The sequence below is a fragment of the Cryptotermes secundus genome, unplaced genomic scaffold (genome assembly GCF_002891405.2).
Source record: "Cryptotermes secundus unplaced genomic scaffold, Csec_1.0 scaffold194, whole genome shotgun sequence".
NCBI classification, from domain to species: Eukaryota; Metazoa; Arthropoda; class Insecta; order Blattodea; family Kalotermitidae; genus Cryptotermes; species Cryptotermes secundus.
In genome coordinates this window covers 356,311-372,360 of record NW_019738957.1, presented here as the reverse complement: position 1 = coordinate 372,360, position 16,050 = coordinate 356,311, and the positions used below count along the sequence as shown (strand labels likewise).

Here is a 16,050-nt window from a genome sequence, read left to right as displayed (position 1 = left end):
TTTGATGACACCTAAGTAAAGTCATTTATTGAAAGTGGATAGGTCAAAGTGGGCCCATTCCATAGCCCTCACACTCCCCAGCCCTCAGTCTGGTGGACTTGGGGAAGGGGGTTACTTTAATTGTATAGTGTATGCCACCTCGGTCCATAATGTGGCAGAGTTGCAGCAGCCTGTGGAGAATGCCTGTGAAGCAATAAGATGGAAGGCAGGGACTTTACAATGTTTATAACAGTCCATGGGGCACCATGCTGAGCTCTGTATGGACAAGGCAGACAGCATATCAGGTGCTTCATGCATTTTGAATAACATAAGATGTACTAGCCAGACTGTTGCCCCTAAATGTTCTCAAATTTGGAAGGGTCATGTCTCTGAAACATGACTGTTTTGGACACATGTTCATGTAGACTATTTGCATTGTTCCACTGTGTAACAATATCACAGAGTTTGGTGAAATATTTTTATTCACCATGTGTAACATCTGATAATGTTCATTAGCAGAAAATAAATATTAATATAAAAGAAAAGGGTGTAGCCTAAGTTGCAAAGGAGCATGACAGTAATCCCTTCTCCATTGTGTTACAGGCGGGATCGTAGTATGTCACCAAGAGGCAGGCACTCATCTTATTCACCACCTCTTCGGAGCTCACTGACCTCATCTAGAGATGAATCATGGAGGCAGTCTTCACCTACTGGACAGTTGCCTCACCAACCCCAGTACCCACATGTACAACCTCCCCAACAGTCGTATGAAGTCATGGCTCCACCTCCACCAAATATGTACAGTGAGGTCTGTTTTCTGCACTATTGTATATCTAACCTTTTTCACCCTTGCATCCCATTACCCCATTACTGTATCCACCCATCCACAATCTATTTGGCCATGCATCTCCTCATGTCACTAGAATATTCCTTATTAAGAGTCAGCCTATAGTAGTTCAGCCTGTGTAATTATTTCATTGTTTTATCAAGCCTCTCGTATGCCTTCCTGCTTAAGTTATTCACGTACATTGATCCTAACATGGTCATTATTACCATGTATGACTCAAGTTTTAGTCATGTGATTGCTGTGTCAGTATGCCATTGACAGCTGTCTGTCATCTGATCAGTTCTGAGATAGCAGCACTGAATGAGTGAGAATGAAGATGGAAATAAAGAAAAAAAGTTTCCCTGGTATTGATGGATGTGAGAAGTGGAGCGAATGATGAGGAAGATCTTGATTAAAAACTTCTTCCACACTGCAGAAGTGATGGACAGGAATAAAAAGTTGCTTGTGTGCTTTTTTTNTTTTTTGTAGTGTGAGTGGGGGGTGGGACTATTATGAGGCTACATTCAGAGATATCAGACAGTGTCATGGTAGAATAATTATGCTACTGGGAAATTTACAGAAAGCAGTACAGATGTTCTCATGTCTGTGGAGTGGACATTCCAAGTGAGATAAATGTGACCACCATGGCACTGCCTAGTCTTGTTAAGGACACAGAACTGCCACATTATCATATTCTTTGGGCAAACACAGGAGGCTTATATAGTATTACTCTCAGCAGACTGTAAGTTTTCTTGGTCATAGTGACACAGTTTTTGGGACTAAAAGTGTTGAGCAGGATTTTATTTTGAGTAGCAACTCTTACAAAGCACCCTCATCTAACAGTGAAAGTGAGCTTGATGAAGACATAGTAACAGTGGATGATAACAGTGATGTGAGCAGGAACAGATAATATTTTGCAAAAACTGGAATATCCATGGAATGCTGGTGGTATCCATTCTTTCATTGGAGGCTCAGCAGGCTGAGGATACAAACAGTACCCCATGTCAGCAGTGAGTCTGTACCAATTGCCATCATTCAGCTATTCCTCATTGAAATGAGACAGCTGTTGGTGGCAGAAACAAATAAATAAGGGTACATGCAGTAGACACATTTGACAGGGCAATGGACACAACTTACAAACATGATTGTACAGAAGATGTTTGATTTGGGCTGCAATAATGGAGCCAGGACTTGGCATCATGGACACATTCAGAGATTATACAGGTCAATTCTTGAACATTTCTGTATCCCATTTTATACTAACACATTGAAATATAACCTGTTGCTTCATGCACTGAGATTTGTACATGAACCAATGAACAGTATGAATCAACCAGACAAGAACTATGACATGCTAGAAAAATAGATCTCTCTTGGATATGATGATTAACACCCATGAAAGGTTTTACAGAAGAATATTTATTTTCAAGTAATACACTCATGTGAAATGTAAATGTTTTGATTGAAAATTTACTGGTTGTGTGACAGGGCTGCTTGACTTATGATATGAGCATGTACTGAGAAAAATGCAACACAGAATTGACATCTTCATGTGCAGTAGTGAGAAGTCTTACTAGGAGAATAGAATAGATCTAATTGTATTGAAAAGTTAAGTCCTTTTACCACCTGGTGGTAGCATTTATTTGCTCTGGCTTTGATACAGAACTGTTGGGGATTAGTCCATGGGAGCCTCATCCTAATTTACCCCTCCAACAAAGGCAGCCAGAAGTCCTGTGGAGCTGCGTTTGCTTACGTATAAAGACAGAACTACTATCAAATATATGCTGTAGGACTATATAGTGTTCCTAAGTCTCGACCCCTGTTTTCATGTTTACTGCTCAAATGTGGGGGGGGGATGTGATCGCATAGTCGGATGAGGCTCTATGGTACAAGCCAGAAGGTCATGGGTTCAATACCTGATGAGGTTATTGGATTTCTCAATTGACTTAATCCTTCCAGCAGCACTATGGCACTGGGGTCAACTCAGTCCCTAACAGAAATGAGTACGAGGAATCTCTCTGGGGGTAAAGAGTGACCAGCGCGTATGGTCATCTGTGAGCTGGCTGTCTAGAAAATGTGGGAGCTTCAACGTCTCACAACCCTATGACCTTCACGGCCTGTTACAGGAATACTCGTAGCTTTACCTTTTTTAACTTACTTCTTTAACAGTTGAATAACTTTTGAATATGTAAGGAAGATGCTGTATGAGAAAATTTGTTTAGTTGTTGTGTCTTTATTAAACAGTGTAATGGGCATGTGTAAGAGTAATCAGAAAGTGACATACTCTGTACAGGGCAACTATGGTAGCTCTTCACAGCCTGGTGCATCATATGGAGGGCCATCCCCAAGTATAGGAGGGCCAACTGGACCAGGTTACCATTCAAATTATCAGCAGTATGGCTATGACAATTACTACCAGCAGCCTCCACCACCCTTACCTCCCTATTCAGGGGTAAGTCCCACAGTAAAGTATCTTTCCATAGATGCTATGGGTGTTCATATACACCTGTCAACTTCATAGTTACAACTTATCACACTATATCTAAGTGAAGAAAATATGAGGTAAAGTTATTTCAGTAAATGTAAGTACAAAGCTTGTTTGTCTTTTTTAATCCTTCTGACCTACATACTGTATTCTCTATCATAGAGGGGCATATCAGATGTTCTGATTGCAGCCTCTGCGTTGCTGTGCTTTCCTGCATCATGTTTTAACCATTCATATGCAACATTTAATACCTGGCCTACAGGTTGGTGGCCAACTTTTTAAATGGCCTTAAAATGCCCCAGAGTGCAGAGTTTCAAAAAATTGCATGTGTTACTTTTTTAAAGCTAATGGAAACTTGAAACAACTGGATTGTTAGGAATTAGGCCATTTACCTGTAAACAGGGTTCTGAAATATCCAGTCTTTTTAAACTTGGCTTAGTTTACTTCAGAGTTATTTTTAAATGTTACTGTCGCACATTTCTGAGTTGTAAGATTGTCATACAAATGACAGTTGAAAAAAACTTATTTGTTTTTTTAATAACTGCGTAGTACCTGTTTTGGATGCATGTGACATCCACAGCCAAAAATATCTGTACCATAAGTACAGAATTTGTTTAAAAAAAGTGGCGAAAACAATGAAGTCGGATGTGTCCTAATTTTACTTGTACAAAAGTATAAAATTGACAGCATTTGCCCCAGTACAAACATTCATTATTTCTGAGTTATTAGATATGAAGTTTTTCCAGTTTGAATTTATTATATAAATTGCCACTTCACACTCTGATGTTAAACATTCATCTTCTGTGTACAGTCTCTCCTGCTTCAGTTCAAGCTAAACTATAATTTAATTTTCTAAAATCCACACATTTTAGTGGGTTAATCTTTGAAATAAAGGATATAATCTTAGTTCTGGCATGGAAGAGTGCCAGAAAATTTTAAAGACAACAATACATGGCTTTTCTTGGAAATAGGTTACAAATTATGACTCCTGCTTGCCAGATTGCTTAGACTTGATCATCTATGTCTAATAAGCAACCAAGGTCAACTCCATTAGTATACAGCCCTTTTTTCACTATAAGGGTTGTTTCTATTGTGAGCTGTTCTAAGGACACAAACAGAAGTCCCATAATGGCATCATTTGATTTATTGAATATTTGATTGATAGGTGCAGTTTTGATAACTGCTTTAAAATATGAAATTCTTAAAATAATAATATAGGTGTCTTACTGCATAAAGTGATAGCTGTGCAGTCCCACAGTGGCAAGTAATAGAACACTTGTCAGCAGGATTGTATATTCAGAAGCTTATAATAAATAAGCAAATGTATGTTTCAGCATAGTTTATATTAAAAACGGACATTTTTGTCTCCCACCCCAGCGAGCATATGTATTTATAAGATTGATGTAAAAACATAAGCAGTTATTTCAGTTCAATTTATATAAAGTAAATGATCCAAGAACTGATACTTTGCTAGTTGTACATAAATGTTCCTGTAGATTCTAAAGGGTTCTGAAGATGGTGTATAACACTCAGAATTACTGGGTTTTTGGAGTTTGTTAATCAGGTATTCTGAAAACTAGAATCACTAGTTCAGTGATTGAGGTGAGCTCTTTCTGGGGGACCCAACGGAATAGGCATCTCCCCCTCCCATCCTGAGGTTGGAAACAGATCCAGTTTCCAAAATGTTGTGTTTTCTAGTTAGAATACTGGATGATGGACAGAGTCCAAAAACCCACTAATTCTGATAAATGTTCTCTTTTAGAAGTACTGTGAATTCTCATTATCCAGAATTCTCATACATCATCATCATCATCAGTAATCTGTCAAGACGACAGGTCCACAGTCTCTTTCAAAACAATTCCTCCACTTAATGCGATCTACAGCTTTCTCCTTCAAATGACAGTATCCTCTTCTGTCCCCAAGGTCATCCAGCATCTTCTTACGTCTTCTTCCTCGTCTTCTTGTCACTTCTATCCGCCCATCTATCTTTCCTTCGATAGCTTCTTTTAGAAGGCAGTTTCTGCGTAAAACATGACCAATCCAATTAGCCTTCCGTTTTCTTATTTCATGTAGGATATTCCTCTGCTCACTGACTCTAATTAACACTTCTTCATTTCTCACATAATCGGTCCAACTGATCTTCTCCATTCTTCTCCAACACCACATTTCGAAACTTTCCAGATGTTTCTGATCTACTGCCCTAAGTGTCCATGTTTCAGCCCCATACAGAGCTATGCTCCAAATGTAGCATTTCACTAGTTTCTTCCTCAAATTTAAGTCCAATTTGCTGGTAAAAAGATTCTTCTTCTTGCTAAATGCAGCTTTTGCCATGGCAATCCTGGATTTAATTTCACAAGTACACCTTCCATCATCTGTTAACAAGCTACCCAAATATTTAAAACATTTCACATTCTCCACTTGTTTTTGGTCTATCTTTATTGTGACTGGGGTTGGTTGTCTCGAAATTTTCATTACTTTTGTTTTCTCCACATTCATTTCCATGCCATAGCACCTTCCAATTTCAATTAGTCTATCAATCATGCCCTGTAGCACAGTTTCTTCCTTAGCCATTAACACAAGGTCATCTGCATATTTCACAGTTTGAATAATTTGCCCTCCTACTTTGAAGTCACCGAGCCCATCCAGAGCTTCCTTGGTAAGGCATTCGCTGTACAAGTTGAACAGAATTGGTGATAAACAGCATCCTTGTCGAACTCCTCTTCCAATCTGCACACTTCCTGTCTCCCCCCTGTCCAGTCGTACTCTAACTTTCTGATCCATGTACAATTTGCTAATCAATCTTCTTTCATGCCAATCGATACCTGTTTCTTTCAGGATCTGCATTAATTTGGTCCAGTTTACCCGGTCAAATGCCTTCTGCCAGTCTATGAAGCAAACACACAGTTCTTCATCTATCTCCAAAGTTCGTTCCGCTATAATTCTCATCATCCCAATTGCATCCCTGGTTCCTTTTCCTCTTCTAAATCCAAACTGATCTTCTCCAAGTACATCCTCTATTTTCCTTTCAATTCTTCTTTTAAGTATCTTTGCTATTATCTTTGCTGTATGTGCAATAAGACTTATTGTGCGATGGTCGCTGCATTTTGTAGCTTTTGTCTTTTTCTTTAAGGCAATCATTGTAACTTCTGTAAAGTCCTTGGGCCACTCTCCACTTTCATATATGGTGTTCATTAGTTTTGTCAGTGTTTTCAAACCACCTTCTCCCAGTAACTTGAGCACATCTCCAGGTACATCTCATACAACAGACAAAAATTTTTAAGGAAACTTATCATTTGTATAGTTATTTCAGAAACAAAGTTGTTGGGCTTGTATGTTCACCCACCACACAGTAGAGCTGCCACTAGCAGGTCTACCCATTATCCTCCCTGATGCAGGTGCCATTACATTAGAGGCTAGATGAATTTGTGGTTGTACTACAGTATATCTGAATTCTTTCACCCATCAGTCCACTGTGTTGTCTGAGAAGACTTCCATGCAAGAATTAAAACAAAAACATGTTCTGACTTGTTTTATGCAACAGACAGATTTGTATAACTACAGACCCTATTCTCCATACATGGTTGGTAATCAGGAGTTTGCTGTTATATGATATACACCACACCTTAAATCAGTTGATGGTGCAACCATATTCTTATTAGTGTCTGGCTGCTGTGTTCAATATCAAAACTCATATATCCATAGAGCAGGCATGTCCAGCTTCAAACAGGTTGTGATCGACTTTTTATTGTCAAAACTGCCAATGATCTACCACTCCCTCCTATCGTCGTACCTCGCTTTAAGCAAAAATATTGGTAAAAATAACATAACACATGATGTTTGTTATAAAAGCAACATACATTGAAAGTACAGAAAAATAGGAATGACTAATACGTATTTTCTTTCCCTTCAAAATCTGAATATAATCATATTATATTACAAGTGACTTTACATGCTTTTCACCCATAATTTCCTTATAGGCGTATGAGATTGACCAAAAATCATCTCGTGATCAACCAGTCGATCGCGATTGACGCGTTGGACATGCGTGCCATAGAGTATAGATAAGGAAATATTTTCAAAGAATGGTGGTAGAGAATATTTTCCTTCAAGCATCGTTGGACACAGTTCCAGAAAAATGACTTGTGCTTTTATAATAAAGTATTTTCACATGAATATGATACTCTTTGCACTGGTATGAAAGTTCTGAGGTACACCACAGTTGCCAGATGTCTGTTTTCATGGAAATCAGAGGCTTAAATTTGCTTTGCTATGCATTTCTCATGCAAACATAGGACTGCAGGTAGAAAGTAGCATTAATAATTGCTCACCTATGGCAGTACAACTTTGTTGTTGAGGAATATATTTTTCTCCAGTATATTTTCTTACAAATCGTGATGAGAATTGTGTTTCATATAATTTCACAATTTTATACATCAAACCACTTGAAAGACAGCTGGTAAAGTTTGGCTTCATATTATGCACATAATTTGTGAACATTTTGCAAAGAACACAAACGACAAGAAAGAACTGGAATTATGAGTGGATTTTATTTGTATGGCACTGCAGAGTGCAACCAAATATATATTTCAAAGATTGCCATCTTCTGCGATGTAATGCCATGTAGTTTGGTAGATAGGTACCGACATTTTAGAGGAACCTGCTGTCCCCATCTGCTAACCTAAAGATATAAGTAGCAGGTTCCCTTGAAACATTATTACCTATGTACTGAAGCATACAGCATCACATTCCAGGGGCAGTAGTCTTCATTGTCACTACCATGAGAACCTCAAATCGCACAGGTATGCAGTCTATCAGTGGTTGGTTCTCCTGGTGTTAACAGAAACATGCTGTAAATTCTGAGCGAACTGTAGGTATTCCTTGAAGTGACACTAACTAGAAGCATGAATTGTGGAAATGAACTGCACTGTGGGACTTTATGCTTATCCTGTTGGTACAGCCCACAATACATGGCACTAAGTTCACTCAAGGGAGTAAATTGTAGTCATGTTTTAACTGTCAGTGTTTCACTTTTTTATTTCCTTTTGTTGTCTGCATGTTATTTGCAGAGTTAAGTATGGCAGTACAAAATGCATGAGTACATGTATAATTAAGAAGGGTATAAGGACAAGTCCTAAAGGTAGATAAGATTTGTGGAACAACTTCATTCTGATTTTTTAACGTGTGTTGCGGCTCATCATTTGTAAGTGATTTATATAATGAGTGGAAAATGGTAGACTAATACAATAACTGCAGTGATGCAAACTCCCATGTTTGAATTGGTCTGCTGTGTTCTGTAGCGAATCTTCTTATGTTGTTGCTGAATGCAGGCTTCAAAAGCAAGATAAAGTCATGATTGAAATTGGGATATGTACCAAAATTATGCGTGGAAATAGGGCTACGTGCAAGTTTTACACATACTTTTATGCTGGCAGCACACTGGGCTCTTGGCTCTGCTTAAGAAGGTAAGTTTCCTTTGGTTATATTTTTATTCTAATTGACATATAAATTAAATATGAATTATATGATAGGTAGTGCCATTTTATGTCTTAATGTCACTGGGATTGGTATGTTACAGGAGTTTGTTCCCCCCACTCCCCAGCCTCCAATTTGGCCAGAAGGGGGGATGGTGTATCCAGATATGAGCCAGCCTCCACCCTTGCAACTGCCTTCTGCATCTGGTATGACTTGAAATTTTTTAGAGAATATGAAGTTAATTTTACTAACTGAAGTACACTAAAGCTGTTGCTTTAATAAGCGTGCCTGAGGAATTGAGTGATTTAACACGAGTATTCTTAAAATTCCAGTTGCTTTGACTTGAAGACTTGGTAATGTATTTGGTTGAATTTGGTAAGCATCGAATGTTTTGTTGCTATGGATTATGTGCTGATCATTCCAATTTGTCTTTATTTTGATACTTATTTTTAGAAATAGTTTTCATTTATGAAAACATGTTTTAAATTGATTAATAATTAATATAGCAAATGTAATAACTTGATCTCCCAAACACAGGTTCAGTTGGAACGGTTACCCCTTCCTCTGGAGGTGCCAATGCTGCTACGAGTGGCCAGTGCACTGTGGACCAGAAGTCAGAAGAAGCTAAGAAAGAGGGTGAGTTAGGGATGATTTCTTAGTGGCTTTTCTTAGTGAAATAAGTTATCTTACTACATACATTTTCACATTGGAGAGTCTTACCACAAATCTTGTAAGATTTTATTACTACAGTATACTGTTTTAAAGAATGTTTGTTACAAGATTCTTGTTTTTGCTGACTGATTGGAAATTGCAGTACTCTGATTTCAGATTAATCAGTGCAGGGTTAATATCCTGAATCCTTTTCCTGTAGGCCTCTGAGTACTTCTTGCTATATAGTTTGTTTGAATAACTGTGCTGGGTTATTTCTTTTTTTTAAATTTGAATATTTTTTGCATTATGCTTCATACAAAGTTATCACTGTATTTTATACATTAGCAAATTGTTACACATATTACATAGAATATTATATATATTATCAAGTGATAGACTGACTGTTGATAGGGTTTTGATTGTGTATGTATATATTTGTGTAAGGGGTGGGCCATAAAATCCGGCCCTTGCACTGTGACCTTCAATGATGTATTAGGGTTTGGATTTATTGAACATTTATGCAAACACCTCATAATTACAAGTGACTGTAGCAATATCACTAATTCACACATTTTGCAGTTCACTGCAGCAAATGCTAAGTCTTCTCAGTCTGCTGTGTCTTCACCACATTTTGCCTGGTGAGGGATACCAACAATATCCTCTGATTCCTAGCTCACATCCTTATCAGTTGGTGACTGTCACACACCAACCACTCACATCGCTCCACCGCACTTGCTCCACTGCATTGCACTGCACTGACTGACTACCTCAACTTGGTTGGGGTAATGATATAGCCTTGGAGTGGACCCATAAAAAAACACCACTTCCAACAGTAATTGCATTGTTGCACACAGACCACTGCCTAGCAATGTCTCCAGTACTGTTGCTTATGTTTGAAGCTGTTGCCTAGAAGTGGCATTTGTTAGGTCTTTTCATTGTCCTTGCCTAGCAACAGGTCTATATGCCGTGATTTTTTTTTTGTTCATTCCAGAATGTGGAATTTAAACTACATAGTCTTGGAAATACTGATAGTTTGCATTCTATATTTCAAAAGGGTGCCCATTCTCCTTTTTGTTTTCATGCATGTATATAAATTTATATGTACTTGCAATAAAATTGACCGTACTTCGACATGTTTAAGTGTACCATACTTAGTAGGAAATACAGAGCTGCTGCTTTGTTCAAGGGATGAGCAATGTTAAAGTGACAATCATGATTGACCTGGATGTTCTTTATATCACAAAATGTAGATCTTGCATAGAATCACAGTAATGTTCCGCTGTTATGATGATGGCCTGTAGTCTTACTGACCTTGGCTTCTGCATGGCCAGTAGGTGACAGAATTACAGGAAGCTGTAATCAGTAACTAAGGTGTTCTGAATGAATGAATGAATGTATAAGGGATTGGCCTTCTTGGCCCTTGCACCGCAACCACAGTGATCTATTGTGCCTCCCCTTCTGATTATCCCCTCAACAATCCTGTGCTTTGAATGAAGCGTAGGATTTTGTTCCATAAAATATTGACCTAAGTGATGCAATCATAAATAAGTTAAAGCCTCACATTCACACAGGATATGTGTGGCTGTTTCATTTTCTCCTTGACACCTCTCACAAGTTGGACTACTACTTAGTCCCAGTTTGAAGAGGTGTCCTTTGAGGTGAGTGTCCTGCAAGTAGTCCTACCACCCATCATAGCTGGTTCCTGTTTAACTTCAACAGTTCCTTCGCTCTTTTAGTAGAGGGTCCTCGTATGAGCCCCTTTGCTTGCCTGAGTCAGTCAAGGATCCCCAGTATTTCTTATGATTCATATTTGTCCAGTCCCTCATTGCCTTTCTGGCGACTCCTATAGAGATGCCACAGGCTGGTTGAGGTCCTAGGAACAGATGTTCAGCTCCAATCTTGGCCAATTTTCTGCTATTTCGTTTCTAGCAATACCCTCGAGCCCTGGCACCCATATCAGTTGTACCCTGTTATGTTTGGCCAGTTCCATGAGAGTTTGGTGGCAATCCCAGACCAATTTTGAGTTGATCTGGTGTTTGTCAAGCGCTTTAAGTGCAGCTTGGCTCTCAGATAGAATGTAGATGTTCCTATTTCTGTAGTTCCTATCTAGATTCTCCATAATGAATGCATTAATGCAATATACTTCTGCCTGGAATACTGTCGTGTACTGTCTGAGGCTGAAACTGGGTTTCTGCCTCATGCCATATCAGTACACACCAGCTCCAGTGCCCATATTTATCTAGAAACCATCTGAATACCAGATCATTCCCACTTTTCTCTCGGGCCGAAACCTGTCTTCCCATTCAGTCCTGTCAAGATATCTGACTGTGAAGGGTTTTTCATATACATGTCTCAGTATCATTTTGTCAGACCCCATTTGTAATATGGGTTCCTTTTTCATGTACTGAGTTATGTATGCATGGCCAAAACATCGGATAATGGCGCATGATGTTTTACACAATGGACTAAAATATCATGCTTAACTAGCTTCAGTGATTTTGAAGAGAGCATGTGCTAGTTTGGATTGTAGAGAACAGTTTTGTATGAAAATGCTTTACTGCATTAAAGAGAATAAGATCTACCTCAACAATATTGTACTGTAGCATCCTGTTGCACTTTTCACCTAGTGTCTATTATTCACAATCTTATGTGCAACACCATGTCCCACAAAACTTGTTAACTTTAAAGGTACACAACATGTTTCTTCCAATATGGCCATCATCAGGTGTTAAAATCTTCTTGATGAGGGAGTTGCTCTCTTCTGTTACTAATATATATGCAGGTCCCTTCGATGTGCTTGTATGTTGGAGTTCGTGCATTGTGTTCTTCCTTACTGTGTGTTTAATAGCATGTCTTGTTCCTGAAACATCTAAAATATAGCACCTCCAAAATTACAGAAAATCACTTTACTTTCCAAAATTAGCTACTTTTCTGTTTTTATAAGTAGTTTGTAGTTCATTGATGTTAACATTCAGTTTATAATTCCTTCTGCTGAGAGCAGCAGTTAAGTGTACATTGCATACCTTTACAGTCTTGTGTTATGTTATTATCAGTTAATCTTTTTGTTTGTATAGCCATAAAGAATGAGCTAATACAGCAGAAGCAAGCACTTGCAAAACAAAGAGAAGAATATGTCCGAAAGAAAGTACTTATTGCAAGGGAACTGGATCTTCTTAGGGATCAAGAGGAAGAACTTCTAGAGGAAAAGTCTAGAGATAATGATCGTATCCTTAAGGAGAATAACAAATTACAGGTATGTACATTGTATATTAAATCACTGTAGTTCACTCTTTGAAGACATACCAAAAATTATGATTTGCTTGGAACTTTGGGAGTCTAACACCACATTCCACTACCAGGTAAATTTTGATTCAGTACACTCCATTGCCCTCAAAATTTTTTGTAGAATATTTACCCAAGATTACATGGGCATGTTTTATAGACTCTGGAATCAAGATATTTTGTTTGAAGTATGCACTTACTCAGACTCTGTTATTTGATAAACTGATCTGGACAATTTAATATCTTCAAATTATCCAAGTAGTAGATAAACCAGAGTTCTAGAAAACATAGTCTTCCTCATGAGACAAACAGTTGTAAAAATTCATTTGTACTGTCATGAACCACTTAGCTAACATGTACTTCTCTCAGATCTGTCACATAAGAAAGGACTTCTGAGAGCAGCCAACCACAAAGTTGATAGCTGTGTTTCAAAATGTAGGAGTAAATTACACTTCTTGTGGTGAAAGAGAGGACAATGAAAATAGTGATGATTCAGTTCAAATGATGTTTTTATGGTAATTGGTGTTTGAGAGGTATGTTCTCAGTTTTAAGACACGACAGTAAAATGGTGGCTGGTAAACTAGTGTTCTCAGTTTCATGTAGAAGAGAATATTATTTCTGTTACTTCATGTTATTATTGTAGGGGTTTCCAGTACCTTGGTACAATTTGTGAAAAGGACAGTTTTTAAAGTGATGCTGAATAATGACTTATGTAATTTTTGGAATATCTAAATCTGAAAGAATAAAAGTTAACATGCCAGGTTACTACTTACCTACTTCCCGAACATTAAGTATATTAGTATTTTGAAGTATGATGGTTCAGGGCATTTTTGCCCTTACAATGGAGATGATCCTGAATAGGAACCAAAAATATGTGTAATTATGTCATGTTTGTCACTAGGACTCAGTACAAGCCAGTCGTTTAAGACATGCTGCATACAGAGAGTTTATTGGTTTTATTTTGTTGCACATCTCTNACCGCCGTGAAAACCTAAAATCTTACATGACTCTATGTTGTTTGCATTGTTTGGTTAACCCACGGGTTGCTGAATAAATACACTGTGTGATTTGAGAAGGGTGTTATTGTCTTTCCCAAAATTGACAAAAACTTGCTTAAAGATGAAAAAATATGGGTGGAGAAGTAGCAGTAAAATACAGTGGTTAAGGGTGGAAAGTACAGAGGACACAGATCTAAGGGCTTGAAAGATGAGGTAAAAGAAACCTTGCTCAGTAAGTCACATTTCTGATTTCCACTCACACAGGTTTTATGTACATATGTTCTTAAAATTTCATTCCCCCTTATCCATGTTACATATTTACCTTGTTACAACTTTGTTTTGGTAAGTTATATACATTTATATGAACACTTGAAAAGCAAGATGTTGCCACGAAATCACATGTTTATTGTGTTCATATTCCTCTCGTCTTTGGACAAAATGATGTTATTTTTTGGTGGATCAAAACAGTTGTATTGTAAAGGAAACAGTTGTGACATAACACATAATCAGTCTTATTTCAACATGTTAGAACCTAGGTTGTTGGATGCAGTCCTGCTTTTCAGCTTAGGCAGTTTCAATTTCCATGACAAAATCAATACCTACCCACCACTATACCTCCCTCCCACTCTTTTGTCATCTTCCAAGTTGCTCTTTTCCAACAGGATTATGTGCCATATATGTGTATGCATTCTTTGTTTCTCTTCTTTGCTAGCCCATTGTAGCCTCTTTAGGATTTCACTTTATTGAGACATTTAGGTGCCCTGTATAAACCATAAATCCCACTTCATCTTAGCTCCAAGTATTTTCCTTAGCAATTTTTACACATTTCCTTTTGTTCTTGTATACTTTCACAGTGAAATTCTTAGACACAGATTATGTTTACTTTTATTTTAACATTACCTGTGTATTTAACAGCTTTGCAGTCAGACTTCTGTAATTCCTTCAAAACATACTCCTCAATGCCACAATAAGTAAGGCAGTATCATTAGCCTCGTGCAATGTAAGTGAAATAATTTTATCTTACATAACAAACATAATGCTTATCAATTTATATCATAAGCTGGGTATAAATCATCCTCTTAAAGTCCTTTTTGTTATGGAGTAGTGAGAGTTTTATTTTTGTGATGTTCTTATAGCTGGAAATTCAGAATAAGCTGAAAGCAATCAACAATGTGATAGACATGTTGACTGGTATTATTGGAGACAAGGAAGAAAAATATATGGGAAAAGGAAGTCACAGAGATGAACCAAAAACAGAGAAGGTGAGGATCATATGCAATGTAAATTGAGCATTCTCATTGTATTAACTTTGCTCCCTTCCCTCCTCCCCACAGCATGAAGAATTATAGTATATATTAGATATAAGTATAGTATATATTTTATATATTGACAGTGCACAGTATGTTAAATATTGTGGCTGCATGGCATATTGATCACCCCTTAAGGTTATTTGTTCTGTATCACCTACAGGTATACTGCCATTTCTTCTTTTCCAAGGACTGTGCCTGTGACGTCTGTGATCAGCCTCACCTTCCTTTCCTGTGGCTTGGTTCTTACAGTGATTATTCTTCAATTGCTTTCGCAGCCCCCTTTTTAAGGCTGCTCGTCCTGAGCTGTTCCCTGATAAAATACAAGGTAGTCCAGGTGTACCATCATCATCTTTCTTTTCCTAGAGCTGTGATTTTGACGTCCCTTCTTTCATTTTGGAGGGGCCAACCCCTACATCATGTCCGGTCACTGACACTCTTCAACCCAAATATTCACTTCTTGAGCTCCAGCTCCACTGTCTTTCTGAAGAGCCTGCTAGATGTCTCCTTATTCCATTGCTGCATTCCTGGTGTGTCATCATCTCCTCTCAAGCATACGCCCTTTAGGGGCTCGCTTTGCAATATTGTCACTACCTGATCATGGTATGCCAGGTCATCTGTCTGTGGGTGGCAGCCAGCTTCTTCCAGGACCCACCATTACCCTGGGTCCATTTCTTCAGCCATTGAAGGCACCTTATAACCAGACACCAGTCCCCATATCATTCCTTGAGTGCTGCAATATTTTCTACTACGACCTCTTCATTAAGGATCTCTTGCCACTTCACTGTGGCCTCCGTCTCTTTTGTATTTGCCTCCAAATCTGTGGTATCAATTTTGTCCAACCTTTCTTCAAAGTCAGCCACCATGGCCTCCATTTCTTCCAGGCCAGCCTTAGTCTTCTCTGGGTTGGCCTTCGCCTTTTGTAGACAGGCCTCCATCATGACCTCTGTCATTTCTTGGCTGGCTTGCATTATCACCATCAACTCCTCATGGTTAGCTTCTATCTTGGCTTGGTGGATATCCATTCAGAAGACAAGCACCAATTTGACT

The 16,050-nt window shown here is 38.2% G+C and overlaps 1 protein-coding gene across 1 annotated transcript in view; it reads left to right on the top strand.

Annotated features, from left to right (window-relative positions):
* LOC111871383 (zinc finger matrin-type protein CG9776) overlaps nucleotides 1–16,050 on the top strand; it is a 46,254-nt gene that overhangs the window by 12,821 nt on the left and 17,383 nt on the right. Inside the window, exons 3-8 of the mRNA XM_023864461.2 lie at nucleotides 583–787; nucleotides 3,099–3,257; nucleotides 8,866–8,968; nucleotides 9,300–9,398; nucleotides 12,488–12,666; nucleotides 14,830–14,955. Coding sequence (XP_023720229.1) covers nucleotides 583–787; nucleotides 3,099–3,257; nucleotides 8,866–8,968; nucleotides 9,300–9,398; nucleotides 12,488–12,666; nucleotides 14,830–14,955 — 871 coding nt within the window. The remainder of the gene's footprint in view (nucleotides 1–582; nucleotides 788–3,098; nucleotides 3,258–8,865; nucleotides 8,969–9,299; nucleotides 9,399–12,487; nucleotides 12,667–14,829; nucleotides 14,956–16,050) is intronic.